The sequence below is a fragment of the Phlebotomus papatasi genome, chromosome 1 (assembly GCF_024763615.1).
Source record: "Phlebotomus papatasi isolate M1 chromosome 1, Ppap_2.1, whole genome shotgun sequence".
Classification (NCBI taxonomy): Eukaryota; Metazoa; Arthropoda; class Insecta; order Diptera; family Psychodidae; genus Phlebotomus; species Phlebotomus papatasi.
The window spans coordinates 29896064-29915503 of NC_077222.1; the positions used below are offsets into that span (position 1 = coordinate 29896064).

The 19440-nt window shown below is 35.0% G+C and overlaps 2 protein-coding genes across 3 annotated transcripts; both read right to left on the reverse strand.

Annotated features, from left to right (window-relative positions):
* Positions 1-2439: 2439 nt before the first annotated feature.
* Positions 2440-9270, reverse strand: LOC129799631 (growth hormone-regulated TBC protein 1-A). 2 transcript variants are annotated; one of them, XM_055843704.1, is made up of 6 exons: positions 9107-9270; positions 8846-9030; positions 8544-8782; positions 8166-8480; positions 2833-3033; positions 2440-2738 (listed from the first exon to the last, which is right to left on the reverse strand). In XM_055843704.1, the coding sequence occupies exons 1-6, from the start codon at positions 9121-9123 to the stop codon at positions 2730-2732; spliced, it is 966 nt and encodes a 321-aa protein (XP_055699679.1). In that variant the 5' UTR covers positions 9124-9270; the 3' UTR covers positions 2440-2729. The 2 variants fall into 2 exon arrangements, with proteins under 2 accessions (XP_055699679.1, XP_055699678.1); XM_055843703.1 differs by having other exon boundaries at positions 2440-3033.
* A 966-nt stretch (positions 9271-10236) lies between these two features.
* Positions 10237-18340, reverse strand: LOC129799611 (squamous cell carcinoma antigen recognized by T-cells 3). The gene is made up of 6 exons (XM_055843645.1): positions 18241-18340; positions 18099-18178; positions 17868-18029; positions 17622-17806; positions 13256-15065; positions 10237-10561 (listed from the first exon to the last, which is right to left on the reverse strand). The coding sequence occupies exons 1-6, from the start codon at positions 18265-18267 to the stop codon at positions 10288-10290; spliced, it is 2538 nt and encodes an 845-aa protein (XP_055699620.1). The 5' UTR covers positions 18268-18340; the 3' UTR covers positions 10237-10287.
* Positions 18341-19440: the final 1100 nt, after the last annotated feature.

Here is a 19440-nt window from a genome sequence, read left to right on the forward strand (position 1 = left end):
AGATGAAAAATGTCTTAATTTTGCGGATTTTTTTTTCATTGCCCGATATTTATTACAAACACGTAAAAGATTTCTTAAAACAACATTGGAGTAAACTAGGAGACCCGGCAAAATATCGTTCTGCAATTCCACATATTGTCTTCCTCTTATCTTTCCTAGTGAACAGTTAAAGTAGGGACAAAAAATAATTTTTGATTAATATTCGTTTCAAAGTTGTCAGGGATTCCAAAACTTTTCCAAGGAACTCAAATTTGGCCCAATTGATTGAAATACTCCTCCTAGAGTCTTATTAACGTTAGACTAGAGTTAGAGTTCACCAGCTCTAGAGCGCAAACGGTAAGAGATAGCGACTAGGGACCTTCAGGGGACCCCTCATAAGTCGATCCTGGGATTATTACCATGCCCCTTATTTCTCCTTTACTCCTCCCCTTCTCCTTCAAAACAATATTTTTTTCGTTATTGCTCGCAAATTCATCGTACGATTTTTTTTCACTATATGTTTTAGAGGTTTTAGAGTCTATCTAGGCGGACATTTCGTCTTTATACGAAAATACCGTTGAATTAGTCCCCGGCGAATAGCCTTCAAATTTGAAGCCAATTTCTCACATTCACAAACAGATGCGTATGGGAATATTTCTGCATTCGCGACGGTTACATGATATTTATGTCAAAGTTAAGGTATCCCTTGTGAACAGGACTTTGATCCTTGTAAAGAGGGATAAATATACTAGATTTCTATCTAAATACCATCTTGTTCTGTGAAGTGTAAGCAGAGTTTAAGATCAATTTGTGAGTTAGCTTCAAACAGCTCCATATAAAAAAAACACATGGCCGGAGGTTAGGATCATTCTTTTATAACGGTGTTTCAAAATCAAAGGATAAAAATGCTCTAGAGAGCAGCGCATTTATAACGTAATGGGGTCATATTTGGGCTCGTTGGAAAGGTCTTTGAATTTCTGACGAGACTGAACCGGTTCCAATAGGTAATACTGGGTAAATCAGTTGTATTACTCGTAAGCTATTTTGAGCGATCTTTTGAGTTATTCAGTCGGTTGTGAACCGCTAGAAGGTAAATGATGCGAAAGTACTTTTGAGGTATAACATCTTAAGTAACGAGTTCGAGCTCTTTGGAAAGCCTGGAACGTTTTGCCACCTCTTTATTTAGAATATTTCCGATTTCACTGGTAAAAATATAAGCATCAAATTGGATCATATTTGATCCTTTTCAAAAGGATGGGTCATATTTGATCCTTTGAAAGGTTCACTAGTGTCTCTTGAAATTTTGTACGCACATTTATCATGATAGATTATGTTTTATCCTGAACTTATTACTAATATTATATTTCTCTCGTCTGAGCGAACACCAAAGACGACTTTTTCATTATTTTTACTCGTTTATTCCGGAGTTAAATAAGTCTCAAAACAGTGATACTTTTAAAGGATTCCCGGTGATCCTTTCATTTTCACCAGTGTTAATGAAATTTATTGTCAAATGAACATATTTAAAGAATATTGCCTATGACATTGAAAAGAAATAAAGTAACGGTTCAGTGATATTTGTATGTAATATCCGAAATATCCACTTGGAAATCTTCCAAAACATACAAAAAATGAACTATTTTGGATGTAATTCTGGGATAGCCTAAAAACGTGTCTCTAAAAGAGAAGGACAGGGTTGGAGGAACAAGTACTAGGGGGTCCCGGGATTATACATATTTTCATGATCGAAGAAAATTTGCATACCCCCAGGAGATTTCTTTCGAATAAGTTACAGAAACTCCGTAAAATAAGTTGATTTCAAATTTACCACATCAAAAAATTTCATACATTTAGGAGTATTTAAAAAATGATTTTACTAATTAGCTCCTAGTGGTAGGCAAAGATGCATAAATATGTTTGAATGCATAATTCCATTTATACATAATCCCAATATGCATATTCCTGGGACCCCCTGTAGTATCATATTTTTATCCTCTGGATCGACTTATGGAGGGTCTGAATAACATTCTAATCCACTAACTCTCGCCATTTAGAGAGTCTACTCTTGAAAAATGTAATTTTTGACCTTTTTGACTTTGCCGAGAAAGGTGAACAAAAATTTTCCAAATTCTGGGACTATCAGCAATAAATTCCTTGGGTTCAAATTATGGGGTATACGGAGTTTGACTAACAAATTCTATTTCGAGTTGAAGGACTTTCCTTGTGAGAAACTCGAGTAGTAAGAGGAAATCGTAAATTTTTAATGCTTCTAAAAAAGTTAAATATTCATGGTAAAGAGAAAATTAAGAAGTTATGAACCATTTTGGGCATCTCAGACATGGTTTAATTTAAAGTTATCAATTTTGTGTTGTTTACTGACCAAAAAAGTTTTGTGCCATTTTGCTCAACACTCAATCTTACAACACGTTATAAATTCATAGTCCTTAATAGTAATATTACTTTAACATTCTTTTCTTATTCAGGAGTTTATTCAATTAAAAATGTTATAATTGCATAAATAATCTGCACTTAGTATACTTTTTTTTATTACCTTTTGGAAGGGCAAATACTTCATTTGACCTAGTTGAATGAGTGCAGGACTTGCTATTATCAAGAGATTGGATACATCTGTCCTACAAGTTATAATACTTTACTGAGCTTTAGAGTAAAAACTTTGTTGTCTCTTCTATTATACAAACTGCTTTGATAGCTGCGAATTGCATGTCTCGTCCATTTAGTTTCATAAATATTTATTGCACCTGTTGGAAAGACTAAAATCAATTTCTGGACATACTGTCGCGAGCATTTGATGGGATTAACATATGACACTCTGTGTCACATCTAAATAATAACCTGAGTCCGTAGAGATTCGATATCACGACGCCTTATGTTGCCCGGAATGGTAAATATACTGTTCATAAATTCGTGACAATTTGTTACCATTGGACTTTGTAGCATTTCTCTAAAAACATTTGCCAGCTGCGAAATGTCTTCTGTTGCCATTAAAGTATCTCGATGGCGCAGTATTAATGTTATGCTGACACGAAATAAAATCTGAAAACAAGAACAAAGCTTCAAAAAAAAATATTGATGTACCTACAAGGTAAATATAAAAAAGATTATTCGCGATTTTTTTGCAGCATTCGGACATTTTGCCATAGATTTTGGCTTATTTTTAGAAAGAGAAATCTCTGCAAAAAATTTGTATGCTGTTTTCCCTGAAAGTTTATTTTTTTTTCAATTCCTTCTCTAGGGGGTGTCGACGAGGCCAGAAAGTCATCCATGCACGCCAAAGAGCTTCAATCACACAATAACGGGGGGAATTTAAAGGTCGAAGGTCTAATTACAGTTTTTGATGTGGGTGTACTTGCAGGTCAACACCGTCAACACGAACATTATTGACTCCAAATTGGATGTTTACGAATTTTCTTTTAATTTTTAAACATTCTGGCCTCCAAAATTATTTGGAAAGTCATGTACATGCATCGTTAAAATTGCCAAAAATTTATGACTTTCACACTGCACGATTTTCTGCTAAAGTTAGTTTTGAAGGTAACATTTGTACTTTTACGCAAAATGATTTTTGTATTATGTAGATGAGCTCAAAATTACACTATAACAAATCTGGATTATCTTATTAAAATATTAAAATATATATATATATATATATTCTAGAAAAACAACTATTAGGGGAGGGTGGGGCAGATTCACCCCTAAATTGCAAAATGGATTTTGAAACCATTTTGTAAAAATATGATAAACAGAATTAAAACTTTATATATTCTGTGAGTTACAGTTGAGTTTCGGGTTAATAAAAACAATAACAATAATCCTTTAACTTCATTGGTCTATTGTGGAGAAGATGATTTCATTTGAATGAAAGAATGCGTGAAACCCGTTGCGGGGCAGTTTCAAGATAAATAATGAGGCAATTTTTGAGAGAGAAAAAATGTGTTTATATGAAACTTGCGATATCAGAATTGATTAAAATTACTATTTTAAAGTCTTCTAGGACTTTAAAACATAAAAATATAATCGAGCAAGATCTTTATAACAGAAAACTCTTATTGATCATACAGTGAAAATAAAATATCGCCACAAATTTCCAATCTTATTTCTCATTAATTGAGCAATTTTCTTTAATATTTTATACGAAAGAAATGTCTTTTGTAGTTCTAAGCTAATTCAGAACATAAATGGATCAATATGTCGCCTTAGAACATGTCGTTTTTAGTATAACAGTTTTATAATAGTATTTTAAAATCTTGAATTGTCATAATACTACAAAAAAAATTATAATATCTTGCTGAAAACATTCTGAAAAATATTATAACAATTAACTTTAGCGTTTTTAAGCACTTAAAATCATTGAAAGATTGTTTTTTTTTTTTTGTTAATGAGTTTTTAGAAAATCTACTTCCCAAAATTTCGAACTTTATCGACAAAAACATCTTTAATTGATTAACAGATTAACAGATTGCTTAAAGTTAATTTTGATTAAAAAAGTAAATTATTGGACAAAGGAAACTTCTCCATGTGATTGCTTGAAACTGCCCCTTACGCACTTTCGGAACTTAAATCAAAATTGTCAGAACCGTCTTAGAATTCATTCAACGCTAAATGCCTTATAATATTCATAAAACCACTAGTAAATTAATACAATTATGTTACTTCGATAGATAAGTGCAACGGTTCAGAAATTGTTGAAAATAAGACATTATAAAAAGTTTCATTTTATTGCAGTTTTATAAAATCAATTACAGAACTCAAACGAGAAGCGTTACGAAATTAATTATTTTTATGAACATAGGTCTCAGTTATAGCTTCAGTAACATAAAGGTTTTATTTCATTCCTTTCAAAGAGATAAGAAGAATATGCAAAAATTGAAACTGCCCCGTTGTTAACTACCCCACCCTCCCCTAATTAAATTTAGTTTTCAAATGATGTTATTCCTCTGAACTCTTATTATATTAGGTGGAAGTGGGGCGCCTTTGAATATGGGTCAGCTTTGAAATTTAGATTTTTCATCTATTTTTATTGAGCTTCATCATGATATAATTATTTACCTGAAGACTGAGAGAAATCCGAAAAAGTTAAAATAACATTCCGGAAATGTTAATTTTACCCTGCATTATTGATCCGAAATCCGTGTAAATATTATATTATGCTTTTTAGGTGTATTATGGGTTAAAGTTACCCTCTTTTTCATGTTAGTTTTACACTTAAAAAGGTGTAAAATTAACATTAAAAAATGTTGATATATTTTTACACCTAAAAAGTGATAAAGTTACGAGGAAAAAAAGTGAATCGCACCCTCTTTTGTTCTCAGTGCACAAACAGATTGAGAAGCTAAATTACATTATGACATGATTCAGTTCCATTTAAGCATAGGAGAAAAATCCCAATTTCAAAACTGCCTCACATTCAAAAGTGCCCCACTTCCCCATACTACTGCTCCTAGTAAAATTAAAGGAGAACACTGCGAAACATCACTGAGAAAAAAACGGGGGTGCGATTAACTTTTTTTCCTCATAGCTTTAACACCTTTTAGGTGTAAAAGTATATCAACATTTTTTAATTTTAATTTTAGACCTTTGTAAGGGTAAAATTAACATGAAAAAGGGTAACTTTAACCCATAATACACCTAAAAAGCATAATATTTACACCGATTTCGGATCAATAATGCAGGGTAAAATTAACATTTCCAGAATGTTATTTTAACTTTTTCGGATTCTTCTCAGTGATTGTTTGCATCAGCAATTACTTTAATATAAATTGTATTCAAACAATTTTAAGTTGTTTTTAAATTTTGTCTTCTTTTATTTCTAGTTATTATTTTTATTATTAAATCTTTTTATTAGGAGTTCATCTAGAAGATGATTGCTCCGAAAACAATATTTTGTATAAACAAGTTGTGCAACACCATTGTCTTTAGTTCCAAAGACAATGGCAACACTCAAATTATCTATCAGCGTTTTACTGAGTATATCAAGGTGTAATTTTCGATATAAAAGTTTATATTTTGTTCATTTCTTAATGAATTAATCAAGCTTTTTTTTCAACATTAGCATTTCGAAATAAATAAATTATTATTTAATTTAAAAAAATCAATAACTCTTGGTAGGAGAGAATGAGGCAGTTTCGCACAATTTACTTAATTTTTTACGTCTCTTTTTCCAAATAAATACGAACTGTTTTAAAGCTTAGGGGAGAATGAGGCAATTTCTAGTAGGGAGAGACTGGGACAAAATTAGTTAAAACGAAAATTTCAATATTCACTATTTTCTGAAATAAAAGAGACTGGATGACCATGTCACATATAAGATTAATACTTTCCGAACTGCGAGAATGCCAAAAAAAGATAGCAAGTGTTTTATCTTGCCTCTCTCTCGTGTTTCGCTCGAAAACTGACAGAATCACAGTTTGCACGCATGGAAAATTGCTCGAATTGCCTGTATAATGCTCAACGCACAATAACTTTTGTTTGTAAATGTGTTTTCAAAATTTCCTGTGAGAAAGAGCGAGATGACTAGATCTCTCTGTTTGATTCACTCTCATTGAAATGTCAAAAACATGTTTACAAAACAAAGTTTATTGTGCGTTGGGCATAATTCGATTCAGAAAGCAATTAATACGAACAGTAATATCTTACTTGTCGTATTATTCCAGTAGAGTGGACCTATAATCTAATTTATGGATTAAGATTACATTATCCTCTGCATAATTTCGTGCCTTTCAAGATTTTGGCCATTCGTATTTTGGCTTTTGGGATCCTGGCTATTTATTATTTTGACCCATTTGGGATGGGATTTTGTCTTTCAGGATTTTGGCATCTTCGATTCTTACTTTTTGGGATTCTGGCTATTCAAGATTTTGGATTTACCGATTTCGAACTATTCGGAATTTTGACTTTTAAGATTTTAGTGTTCTGGATTTTTGAAATTGAAATTTTGGCTTTCAGAATTTTAGAGTTCGGAATTTTCACTTTTCGGGATTTTGAATTTCGGCATTTCGACACATTCGGTATTTTAAATGAAGCGATTTCGACCTAATCGGGATTTTGGCTTTTGGGATCCTGGCTATTTGTTATTTTGACCCATTCGGGATGGGATTTTGTCTTTGAGGATTTTGGCGTTCTGGCTGGATTGACTTTTTGGGATTTTGGATATTCGGGATTTTGGATTTACCGATTTCGAACTATTCGGAATTTTGACTTTTGAGATTTTAGCGTTCTGGATTTTTGAATTCGGAATTTTGGCTTTCAGAATTTTAGAGTTCGGAATTTTGACTTTTCGGGATTTTGGATTTCGACACCGGTATTTTTAATGAAGCGATTTCGACCTATTCGGGATTTTGGCTTTCGGGATCCTGGCTATTTCTTATTTTGATCCATTCGGGATGGGATTATAACTTTCAGGATTTTGGCGTCCTGGATTCTTACTTTTTGGGATTTTGGCTATTCAAGATTTTGGATTTAGCGATTTTGAACTATTCGGAATTTTGACTTTCAGAATTTTAGAGATCGGAATTTTGACTTTTCGGGATTTTGGATTTCGGCATTTCGACATATTCGGTATTTTAAATGTAGCAATTTCGACCTATTCTGGATTTTTGCTTTCGGGTTTTTTGAATTTAGGATTTCAGCTTTCGGAATTTTTTAATTTTGGGATTTTAGAGTTCGAAATTTTAGCATTCGGGATTTTGGGTTTCGAGACTTTCGCGATTTTGATTTTCAGGATTTTAGAGATCGTGATTTTGAATTTGTTTTAGGATTTTGGCTTTTCGGGATGTTGGGCTCTGTAATTTTGGCTGGCACTGATATAATCATCTGATATTAATCTTTTTAAAAGAAAAAAAAAAGAAACTTACTGAGCTGTCAATGAATATTCTGAAGATTTCGAGTAATTTTAAATTAAAATAATTAATTTACTGAGCACAGAAAACTTCTCCATGAGATTTCACTTCACGCGGTTTTTTTTAAATTTTAAGCACGAGTTTTAATAAAATTTTTGAATTTAAACCAGTACTGCTATATCCAGTATATTGCTGCAAATTTGCGTATTTGGAAAGCAAATCAATAAAACTCTGAATAAATACAACTTTTTTCCTTTTTTTTTTTTTGAAAGTACTAAATTTGCTTTCATAATTTTTATCCTGAATTAAATAATTTAGAAAATTATTTACCTTATATCCTTCTGAGAAGAGGCAGTCCCAAATCCGGAGGACAGTTTCAGTTGGAAGCACTTCGGCGAAGAGACAAATGAACCATTTGGTAACAATCACAGCCCACGGAAGCCCCAGGTTATTAATATGTGCATGAACATCAGGTACGCGGACTTTTAGCAATTCATTCAGTACAGCAATGTCAGTGATAAGGCCACTCATGGACTTTGTGTGGTAATTTGGCGCAATGCGCTCAACGATATGCCGAAGAAGCCAGAAGGTGCCCTCTTCATCTTTGGTAACAATTAGCAGAAGTCCAGCAATGTAGTTCAGTCCCTGATCAATTTAACTTTTTTTTAAGCCAAGAACAAGAGATTGGGGATCAATCCGTAAACTCACCTGGCAATAGCCAACATCTTTGTTCAAATGGGCATACGCCACGAGAATGTTAAAAAGCTGATTCTGAATGTCCGGAAAGAAGATGTTATTGGGAAAGGTGCGCGGTAGGTCAATCTTAATCATGTCCACAATTTCTTCATCGTGCTTCTGAAACAGGAGATTCCGATATAAAGCTGGATCCGAGGCCATGGCTGCAGTGGCTCCTGAAGTCCTTAGCCACACGAGTTTACGCAAATGCGCTGCAAAATGTAGGGCAATGACCAGATGATTCTGACATTTTGGCAAAATGCCCACTATCTCACCTGGAACTCCCTTCCGGATGTACCTCTTGAGAGCCCTGTTCATCACCGAAATTCCATGAGATCGCATATACTTCTCCCATTGCATCTGCCTCTTGGCCAACACCTTAAGATACTCTGACATAATCTCCTCATAATTACTGTAATCAAAATCTTCTGGTCGCTGGAAACCGTACTCATCAACATCGCTGCGAAGGTAAATAACAGAATTTATCCTTAAGCAAATTAGTTAATTTCCGCTGTACAAATTGCTTTGTGACACACCTAAACTTTGATCCCATCTCTTTAATCTCTTGAGAACACAATTCACTTCACTTTCATAAGAATTATTCAGTAATTTTTCCACAATTCACACTTAAATATTGAGTACGGAGTGTTTTGTGTTTTGCACATCATGATACCATCCCTATAAAAAATGTCAGAAGAACTTTGAGAAATATCCATGGACTGAGTTGGAAAATTCCATTGACTCTTCCTAACCTCATTATTTTTGCTCGAACACTCGAAATAAAAAAGAATGAGTATTGTAATTAAATAAACCACGTTCGGAGTTCAGATATCCGTTTCTATTTTGAATAAAACGAGATGATGTTTTATAACCCAGCGAGCACAGTTAGCAGAAAAAAAAATTTTTTTAGCATTTTTTTGCTGAATTGGTCTGCTGGCCAGTCAGCAGCTCTCGAACAAAAAGTGCTAAGCAAATACATGAAAATGGCACTGTTTAGCGCTCGCAGCGGATGATTTTTTTAATGTCAAATGTGGTTATTGTAAGAATCATGAAATTGTAATAATGGATTGGGTTTACATTTAGCTTCTACTCAATCCCGTCAACCTCAGCAAAGACAAAAACCAAGTTCATTAAAGTCTCTCACTCGATTGGGGAAAAAGAATAACTTTGACTAATTGCCGGTGCGATCGCTAGTCTCGCTTTAAGGTTAGCAGAACTTAGCTGAAAATATATATTTTTTCAGCTGATTTGAAAAGGCTTAGCATTTGGTGCTCGCTGGAAAGTTCTCAATTTTCCCATTTTCAAAAATAACTACAATATTTTTTTGCTTTTTAATTTTTTCATATCTATTTCATTTATATTTTGGGTATATTGGGGCAAATTTATTAAAATACTGCTCAATCTTCAATTTGAGCAATCCGCGAATGTACTTTCACCATAGTCTTTTTTCAAAATTTACTCATGTAACGGTTTTACCAAGTCCAGTGCAAAAGAAAAATTCAATGATGAAAATCAAATTTCTAAGAAGAATACATCAAATTACTCACCTAACAGCCAAAAATGCGGATCTAAATACCCCCAAACAATGCCGCAATTAGGGATTCAGGACTCGGGATCAGGAAGGACAATTCTTCGGAAATAAATAAAAGTCCACTGAAGATCCAAATAGTTTTTCAAATGGATTTCTTTCTTCTCAATAAATTCCTTATCATGGATTCTATTGTCCATTCTTAGGAGGGTTCTTCTGCAGGACTGACCGAGGAATGAAAGCCATCCTCGGACGCATCTCACCAGGATGCAAGAGACGCTTCGCTGCTCCCAAACTCTCAACTTTAGGTGCACCTTTGGGGACTCCACGCTGCGGAGGAGCAGAAATTGCCACGCTCAGGGTGTTCTTTCCCATCTGATACTGATCCACTTTGAGCAGAGCTGTGCTGGCTGCAGCTTCATCCTTGAATTCCACATAAGCGATTCCCTTCGGATTGCCATTTCTGCAAAGTGAAATTTATTTTTAAAAGGTTGCCTAGATGCACTTTTTATTAATTATTATCAGTGTGACTGATTTTAGCTTTCAGGGTTTTGGCATTTTATATTTTGGTTTTTCTATATCCTTGACCTTTTCAGAATTTTGACGATCGGGATTTCGACTTTCGGGATTTTAGCGTTCGGCATTTTAGCTTTCCGGGATTTTGGCTGTTCGGGGGTTTTTGGTTTTTTAGGGATTATGGCTCTTCGGGATTTTGACCTTTTCAGGATTTTAGCTTTTCGGGATTTTGGTTTTTTGGAATTTTAGCTTATGGGATTTTGTCCTTTTCAGGATTTTAGCGATCGGGTTTTTGGCTTTCGGGATCTTGGCTTTTTGGGATTTCAGCATTAAGGATTTTGGCTTTCGGGATTTTTATTTTTAGGATTTCAGCTTTCAGGATTTTGGCTTTCGGGTTTTGACGATTGGGATTTTGTCCTTTTCAGGATTTTGGCTTTCGGAATTTAGGCTTGCAGGATTTTGGCTCTCAAGATTTTGTCTTTCATGGAATTTTGGCTCTCGTGATTTGGTGTTCAGGTTTTGGCGATCGCGATTTTAACTTTTAGAGTTTTGGCGTTCGAGATTTTGGCTTAGCGGGATTTTGGATTTTCAGGGTTTTGGCAATCGGAATTTTGGTGTTAGAGACTGTGACATTCTGTATTTTAACCTTTTCCGGATTTTGTCTTTTCGGTATTTTAACCTTTTCAAGATTTTGGCGATCGGGATTTTGACTTTTTCGGGATTTTGGCTTTCAGTGTTTCAGCTTTTCGGTATTTTGACATTTTTAGAATTCTAATGATCTGGATTTGAGCTCTCAGGACTTTGGCGTTCGAGATTTTGGAGATCGGGATTTTGGATTTTTGAGGTTTTAGCAATCGGGAATTTGGCTTTTCGGGATTTTGGTTTTTCGGAATCTTGGCTTTTCAGATTTTTAGCTTTTCGGGATTTTGGCTTTCGTACGATTTTGGATTTCGGGATTTGGTGTTCAGGTTTTGTCGATCGCGATTTTGGCTGTCGGGGTTTTGGCGTTCAGGATTTAGACTTTTCGGGATTTTGGTGTTCGAGACTTTGGCTTTCTGTATTTTAACCTTTTCAGGATTTTGGTTTTTCGGAATTTTTGCTATCAGAATTTTGACGTTCGGTTTTTTGTCTTTTCAGTATTTTAACCTTTTAAAGATTTTGGCGATCGGGATTTTGACTTTTTCGGGATTTTGTCTTTCAGGATTTCAGCTTTTCGGGATTTTGGTTTTCGGAATTTTGGCTTTTCGGTATTATGACATTTTCAGGATTTTAGTGATCTAGATTTTGGCGTTTGGGATTTTGGATTTTCGGTGTTTTGGCAATCGGGATTTTGGCTTTTCGGGATTTTGGTTTTCTGGATTTTGGTGTTCGAGATTTTAGATTTCTGTATTTTGACTTTTCAGATTTTTAGCTTTTCGGGATTTTGGCTTTCGTGGAATTTTGGCTTTCGGGATTTGGTGTTCAGGTTTTGGCGATCGCGATTTTAAGTTTTGGGGTTGTGGCGTTTGAGATTTTGGCTTATCGGGATTTTGGATTATCGGCGTTTTAGCAATCGGGATTTAGATTTTTCGGGATTTTGATGTTCGAGACTTTGGCTTTCTGTATTTTAACCTTTTCAGGATTTACACTTTTCGGAATTTTGGCTTTTGGAGTTCGGGTTTTTTGTCTTTTCGGTATTTTAACCTTTTCAAGATTTTGGCGATCGGGATTTTGACTTTTTCCGGACTTTGTCTTTCAGGATTTCAGCTTTTCGAGATTTTGTTTTTCGGAATTTTGGCTTTTCGGTATTTTGACATTTTCAGGATTTTAGTGATCTGGATTTTGGCGTTTGGGATTTTGGCGATTGGGATTTTGGATTTTCGGTATTTTGGATTTTTGGGGTTTTGGCCACCGGGATTTTGGCTTTCAAAATTTTGGCGTTCGGATTTTTGATTTTTCGGTACTTTGACCTTTTCAAGAATTTGGCAATCGGGATTTTGACTTTTTCGGGACTTTGTCTTTCAGGATTTCAGCTTTTCGAGATTTTGTTTTTCGGAATTTTAGCTTTTCGGTATTTTGACATTTTCAGGATTTTAGTGATCTGGATTTTGGCGTTTGGGATTTTGGCGATTGGGACTTTGGATTTTCGGTATTTTGGATTTTTGGGGTTTTAGCAATCGGGATTTTGGCTTTTCGGGATTTTAACCTTTTCAGGATTTTGACGATCAGGATTTTGACCTTTCCGAAGTTTTGGCTTCTCTAGATTCGAACCATTCGGGATTTTGGCCCATTTGGGGTTTTGGCTTTCGGAATTTTTACTGGGATCCGAAAAATGTAATTTTCAATATTATTTCATGAAAAAAAGGAAGTTTAGCAAATTTCACTTTGCAAAGGAAAGTTTTCTATTTTTTTTTTTTTTTAAGAAAAATATAAGTTCGCAAAGTGCAATATTTTTATAGAAAACAAATTATTTTCTTTGTTTTTTTATGATTTAACTATTTTTTTTTTAGATATTCATGATGTTTTATTATAATTGTATTAGTTTATTTTGCTAGCAAATAATAAAATTTAAAGTTTACTCAAATTTGGGTAAAAAAAGGAATTTTCAGGACATTTTAATTACTTAAATTATTTAAAAAGAAAAGTTCTTCAGTTGACTTACTTGTGATAGACGACCCGGACATCCTTGAGCTCTCCGTAGGGCTTGAATATCTCCTCCAGATCCTCCTTTGTGGCACTTCCACAGCCCTTCACGAAGAGTTTCGTGGGTTCTAGCTCTTCAGAGTACTTGAATATTTTTTCGCGCTGACTCCTCTCCCGGAGGCATCCGGAAATGTAAGCAGGGCGCCCATTTATTGGCCTTCGATCGAACTTAAGCGCTTCCTGGACCTTTTCTTCCGATTCCAGCTCGATGTAGCAAAAGCCCCGATTCTTCCCACTCGTGCTCTTGACCATGTCAAAATTGATGACATTGAGCTCTGGGAATGATTGCCTGATCTCCTCCTCGGTCACGCTGTAGTCCAGATTACTCACAAAAATGGTCACATTATCCTTGGCAGGATCTCTCGTTGAGGAAGATTGTGTGAAGGGTTTCTCTTCTTTTGGCCTTTCTGACTTTTCTTCGATCTTTTGCTTCTTGATTGGAAGTTGATCTGAATTTTCTCTGGGCTTCCTCTTGAGATCTTTTGGATTTTTCTCTTCCTTCCTGAAAGTCACTTTTTTCTTCTCAAATGCAGCCTTTCTCTTAGCCTCCTCCCTCTCTTGCTTCTGACGCTGTTCCAGAATCTCCTCTGACAGAGTCTGACAGTACTGAAGATTTTCCCTGGAACCACAGAGTCGCTCAAATCTCATCCAAGCATTTGCCAAAACTTCCGGATCAATCAATTCGGGCAATTTTATGGCTTTCTTGAAGATTTTGCGAGCTCCAGCGGGATTTTTTTGTGCCTCCAGATGAATGTATTCCAACCATGTTGCTGATCTCGTAGAATTCTCCCCGAAACTCATTACTTCCTGCCACAGTGTTTTCCCCTTGCCCGGATCTCCAAGATCCGAATACTCAAGAGCTGCCCAAAGCTTCAAAATCTCCCCATTCTGATCAGCCAGATTGCCCCATTGCTGACTCAGTGATTCCCAGGCATTCTCAAAATTTCTCCGAAGAAGATCTTTCCCCTCTTCCGAGTCAAAGTTCGTGAAACGCCGCAGAACTGTGAGATATTCCACCCAGAGATTAGTATGGGGATCAGGGGAAGAGAATGGGGCTCTCAGAGCCTCATCCATGACACTCAACAAGGGAGTCACTGTGAAATTATCCGTTTCCACAAGTTCCATCTTCAGCAAGAACAATTCTTCGCTGGTTTTGACAAAAATCAACGCTCTATTGATGATATCCAGAGGGGATTGATTGAAAAACCATCCGGAAGCATCTTCAACTTCCGGAAGATCCTGTCTGTAACGTATGTAAGCAATCCAGCAACCAGGTACACCCGAACAATCCCCAACCATTCGTTCATAGACAAATTGGACCCATTTCCGCTCAAATCCCGCCGTTTCCGGTGCCTCCAGGTACTTCCGAAACATCCTTGGCTTCTCCAAATCCGACGCATCAATCACTCCACTCTCATACTGAGCAATTGATTGGAACTTTGCACTGGCCACACGGTGAATCTCCGTAATCTTCTCCCAGTCCACTCGATAGTGCTCAGGAGCCTCATTGCACAGCTCCTGGAAATCCCTGAGCGTAGCATCACTGTCCAGATGAGGAATTGCCAAAGCCTTTGTGTACACATCAATGACTTTTTGGCACTTTTCCTCATTGTCCGGCGGATCTTCCAAATAGAAGTCCTTCCAAAAGCTTACGTACTTGGCCGTTGCGGTAAAGTCATAGAGATAGACATCGAGGATCTTTCTCCAGATATCTTCCTTGTGGGCAGAATATGGGGCAAAGTGGATAAATTTGTACACGATGATCGAGGCTGGAAAAAAGTTTATTAATTGTGTTATCATATGGCCTCATTCTTCTGTTTGGCCAAAAATAGGTTAAATCGTTAATTCAAAAAATTTTAGGTTATGTTAAGCCTAACCTTAAAATATCTTGTGCATTTCATGTTTCCGTCAATTTAGAATGCAACATTTTGAATTATGAGAAAAATTCTTATTACATCGAACTGCAGTTTGCAATATTTTTATTTCCCTTCAAGATTGAGCCATAATCAAGAGCCATAACCTCAAATTCTAGAAAAAAATGTTCAAAGTAAATACGAGAAATCGGTACTATGTATGAGATACTTTTCGTCAGACAACTATATGGAGATCGACACAAATTTTCTTTGAAAACCCAGAAAAATGCTAACATCTCCTCATAATTTTGAAGATAAATCTTTCTAAAATATAATAAATTATTTTGGAATGTGAGGTTATGTCTAGCCTAACCTAAAAAAAACCCAGTTCGTAGCACAAAATTTAAAGCTGAATTCCGAAATAGGGCCTTGTTAGTTTTAATTAATATTACAACATTGCAAATGCCACCTCAAAAAAAGTTTTTTTTTATGAATCTCTTAATAAATTCTAAACAAGAAAAATTTCTGAATTTAAAACTGGTGGATTTAAATAGGATTTAACCGTTTAATCCTCTTCGAAATTGGGAATAAAAAAGGTTGGGGTAAGTGTGACAAATTCCGGACAGTTTGCAATTCCGGCCACCTTTTTTATTCCTCGAATTTTCATGAAGTTTCAGTTTTATATACTCTAGAGATTATACAATGCAAAAAAAAAAAGAAAATGTAATTTCGACAAACGAGATAACGTGAAACAGACATTGGAAGAAATCCCAAAGGGCAAAGAACTATGAGAATGAAGGTTCATTCTCATTCACCAATGCTCTGTCTACATTTTTATTCATTTTAAAATGTACTAAGATTGATTTTAGAGAAAATAAAGATGATAAATTGTCAATAAGTTTCCAAGCAATATACTCCTTAAGAGAAAGGAATAAAAAAAAATCAATATGTATTAAAAATATTATGGCGCTGGCACAGCTTTTCAATTGACTGAAATTCAATAGATTGAAATTTTACCTCTTACTCTTTCAAAGTAAAATCAGATATAGCTGTCTCTTTCTGTTAAATGAAATTTGAAATTGAAATTGAAAATGAAATTGAAATTTCAATTTTCATTTGACAGAAAGAGACAAACATATCATATTTCAGTTTGAAAGAGTAAGAGGTAAAATTTCAATCGATTGAATTTCATTCAATTGAAAAAGTGTGCCAGCGCCATTACATTTCAAGTTTGAGACTTCTGCGCTTGCATGCAACTTTGCCGAAATTTGGCACACTTACCCTAAATCGTTTATTCAAAAAATTTTAGGTTATGTTAAACCTAACCTTAAAATATCTTATGTATTTTATGTTGCCGTGCACACCTTAAATAAAATTAATTGGAGTGACTTGTCTCGGAATGCCCCAATGTAACTTTAACTCTTTCGCGTCATTAGGGTCATATATGACCCGGGGAAAAAACAATTTTTTTTTGACTATTTACATTGAAATCTATCGGTTTGTGCACGACATGATAATAGAAGGATGTAAGATTCTTGGCTAATTTTCTCAAGACTTCAGATATTCAGGAAAAGAAAATATTTGAGATCAAAAATCACTAATTTCGAACTTTGTGAAATGACTTTTCTTTTTCAAAATTTTTTATATTAATTTATTTTTTTCAGCAAAAAGTTCTTTAGAAACACAAAATAGAATATCCAAAGATTGTATATTGCATATTTTGATATAATAAACTACTCTTAATTTTCCAGAAAGCGTGTAGAATTTATCCGGGTCATATATGACCCTATGGTCCCCAAGGGTAACAGTGTTTTCGTCCCAAACCTATAGCGAAATGTAGTTGGGACATTGTTTTTCTTCGTGAAATGCAGGTGGGACATCTTGCTCCTGTACATTTCATCTTATATCTGATGAATTATAACATATTTTGCAATATTTTAGAGTATTCTGCAAGCGTCCCATATTGTGCAATTGTATTGTGTGTTAATGAATATGTGGATAAGTTTATTTTTGCCAAATACCACTCAAAATATTGTGACAGTGACTGTTCAAGGGATTACCACGAAGATTCCTTGAACACCAGGAGTACAGTGTTCATCAAAACTATCCAGTTTGCCATAGTTTTGGCCAAATTAATAACTTAAAGCAAAAAAAAAAACTCTTAAAAAGCCCGTGATATAGATTTTGAAAATGGTATGTGCACTTCCCTTGAGGACAATAGGGTCATATATAACCCGGGGTTTTTCCGAGTTTTCACGAAATGGAAAATTTTTTTCCTCTCTGAACTATTATATTTGATCATAAAGCATTAGGAAAAACTCAATTTTACATGAATATATCTGCTGAATAAAAGTGTGACGCGAAAGAGTTAATTCCCGTAATAGAGCTTTCGTTTTACTCCGAATCCCACCCTGACCTTTATTTTGAAATGATCATGATAAATCAATGAAAAATTGTTTTTGATTGACTTACAATATTTCTGGGAGAGAGCTGACTTGAAGATGTTGTAGATATTCTCCAGGCAGGTATCATTCTTCGTGGTTTCCCACTCCCTGAGCTCACGATAGAGCCACACCAACAATTTGAATTCATCAAATCCAAATTTAGCAAATGCAATTTTGCAGCATTTCCTGATCATCTCCAAGTTGTCCAAGTAGCTGAAAGACAAAACCAATACATCAGAAGCCTAACCTAATAAAAAATCTCAGTCTAGCTTACAATGCCAATTCAATGAGGTTCAGGTAATCTTTCTTGAGGCTCAGCACCTTGTCTTCATCTCTTTCATCCACTTCCATAAACTTTCCCAGCAAATTGGTGATTTCTTCCATATATTCTGCACTTTTGCTGGTGAGATCAGGTCGGTATCCTCCATCCATTGAACTACAATAAAAGAGAAGACAAATACAGTGGTGTGGGCTTAGAAATAATTAATTTTTATAAAGAAATTACCATGAAAATGAATTTGTGTCAAACCACTGATCACATTCAGCATCATTTCCCTCCGAATCTCCAGATGAGGAGGAAGATTCCTGCAATGAGAAATCAAGTAGTGAGTTTAATAAAGATATTGCGTGCATTTTGAGGGTCTGACCATGTCTATATCCTCAGTATCACCCATTTCCACCAAAAAGTACTCCTCCGCAAACGTTTGTTTATATTTTTGATGAATGTTTTTTGACAGTTGCAAGCGTCGCAATAGTACGAGGATTGCCCACCATGGCGCTTTTGATTAAGATATTTTTCTATTTCAACTATTTACCACCAGATGTCGATTGAGAAAAGGTGAAAAAAGTGCACTCGCTATGATAAAAAGGCACAAACACACCATGCTATGAACACCATGCTATTGCGCATAAGACGACTCTGACACAGCACAGTAACGTCTTATTTTTTAATGGAAAAATCTAATGGGTTTTTAATTCTGAAATCTAGCCAAGGTCCCAGCAAAATTTCGTTCTGCAATTCCAATTGGTAAGACCCGTCTTACTTCTTGAAATGAGAGGAATATTTTTTTTCATAAATAATAAATAATTATATAGCCTTCAACTGAAAATCACATAGTATTTTTTGTTCTCAAGAGAATTCTGGTACAATTTATAAAAAAAAATGCAAAATTTTCGGTCGGGAGTATGTTTAATACTGCTATTTAATCCTTCTCTGCTTTAAGTTGATAAATAATTTCAGAGAAAATATTCCAAGTGCATTTTGACATGACGACATCTTGAGAAAAGTGCCGAAAATTCATAAAATTTTCTTTAGAAATTCTGCAGAATTTTCATACAACGATCGGATCCACCTTGGAGTAAAATTCTGCAACATTTTCGGCAGTTACATTTTCAAATCTGACGAATTTCTGCAGAATTTGCCGGGTGGGATATGTACCACTTTTTGTGCGATAGCGAAAGCCCAGAGAAATCAACATTTAAGGAAAAAGTTGTTTTTTTCTTGCTTTTATGTGGTCGTTGCCAGGATTTGAAATAAAAAGCGTTAACATTGCTTTTTTTAAACTCAATTTGTGAAGTTCTATTAATGCAATTTTAATAAAAATTGAAATTAACATGAAGAGAATAGTTTTTTGAATTAGTTTAGCGACATAGAATTGGCCAAATCAACTCGCACACGCCGCAGATTCAAATCCTTTTGTAACGACTCCTTTATAACATAAAGCAGAGGAACCACCATAAATCTGGTTAGGATGCTGTCTTTTCCAGGGCAATTTTCACACTAAAAAAAACACAAGAAAAATCAGTAAAAATCACAGAATTATCCCACAAATCTCTTCACTGGCCAA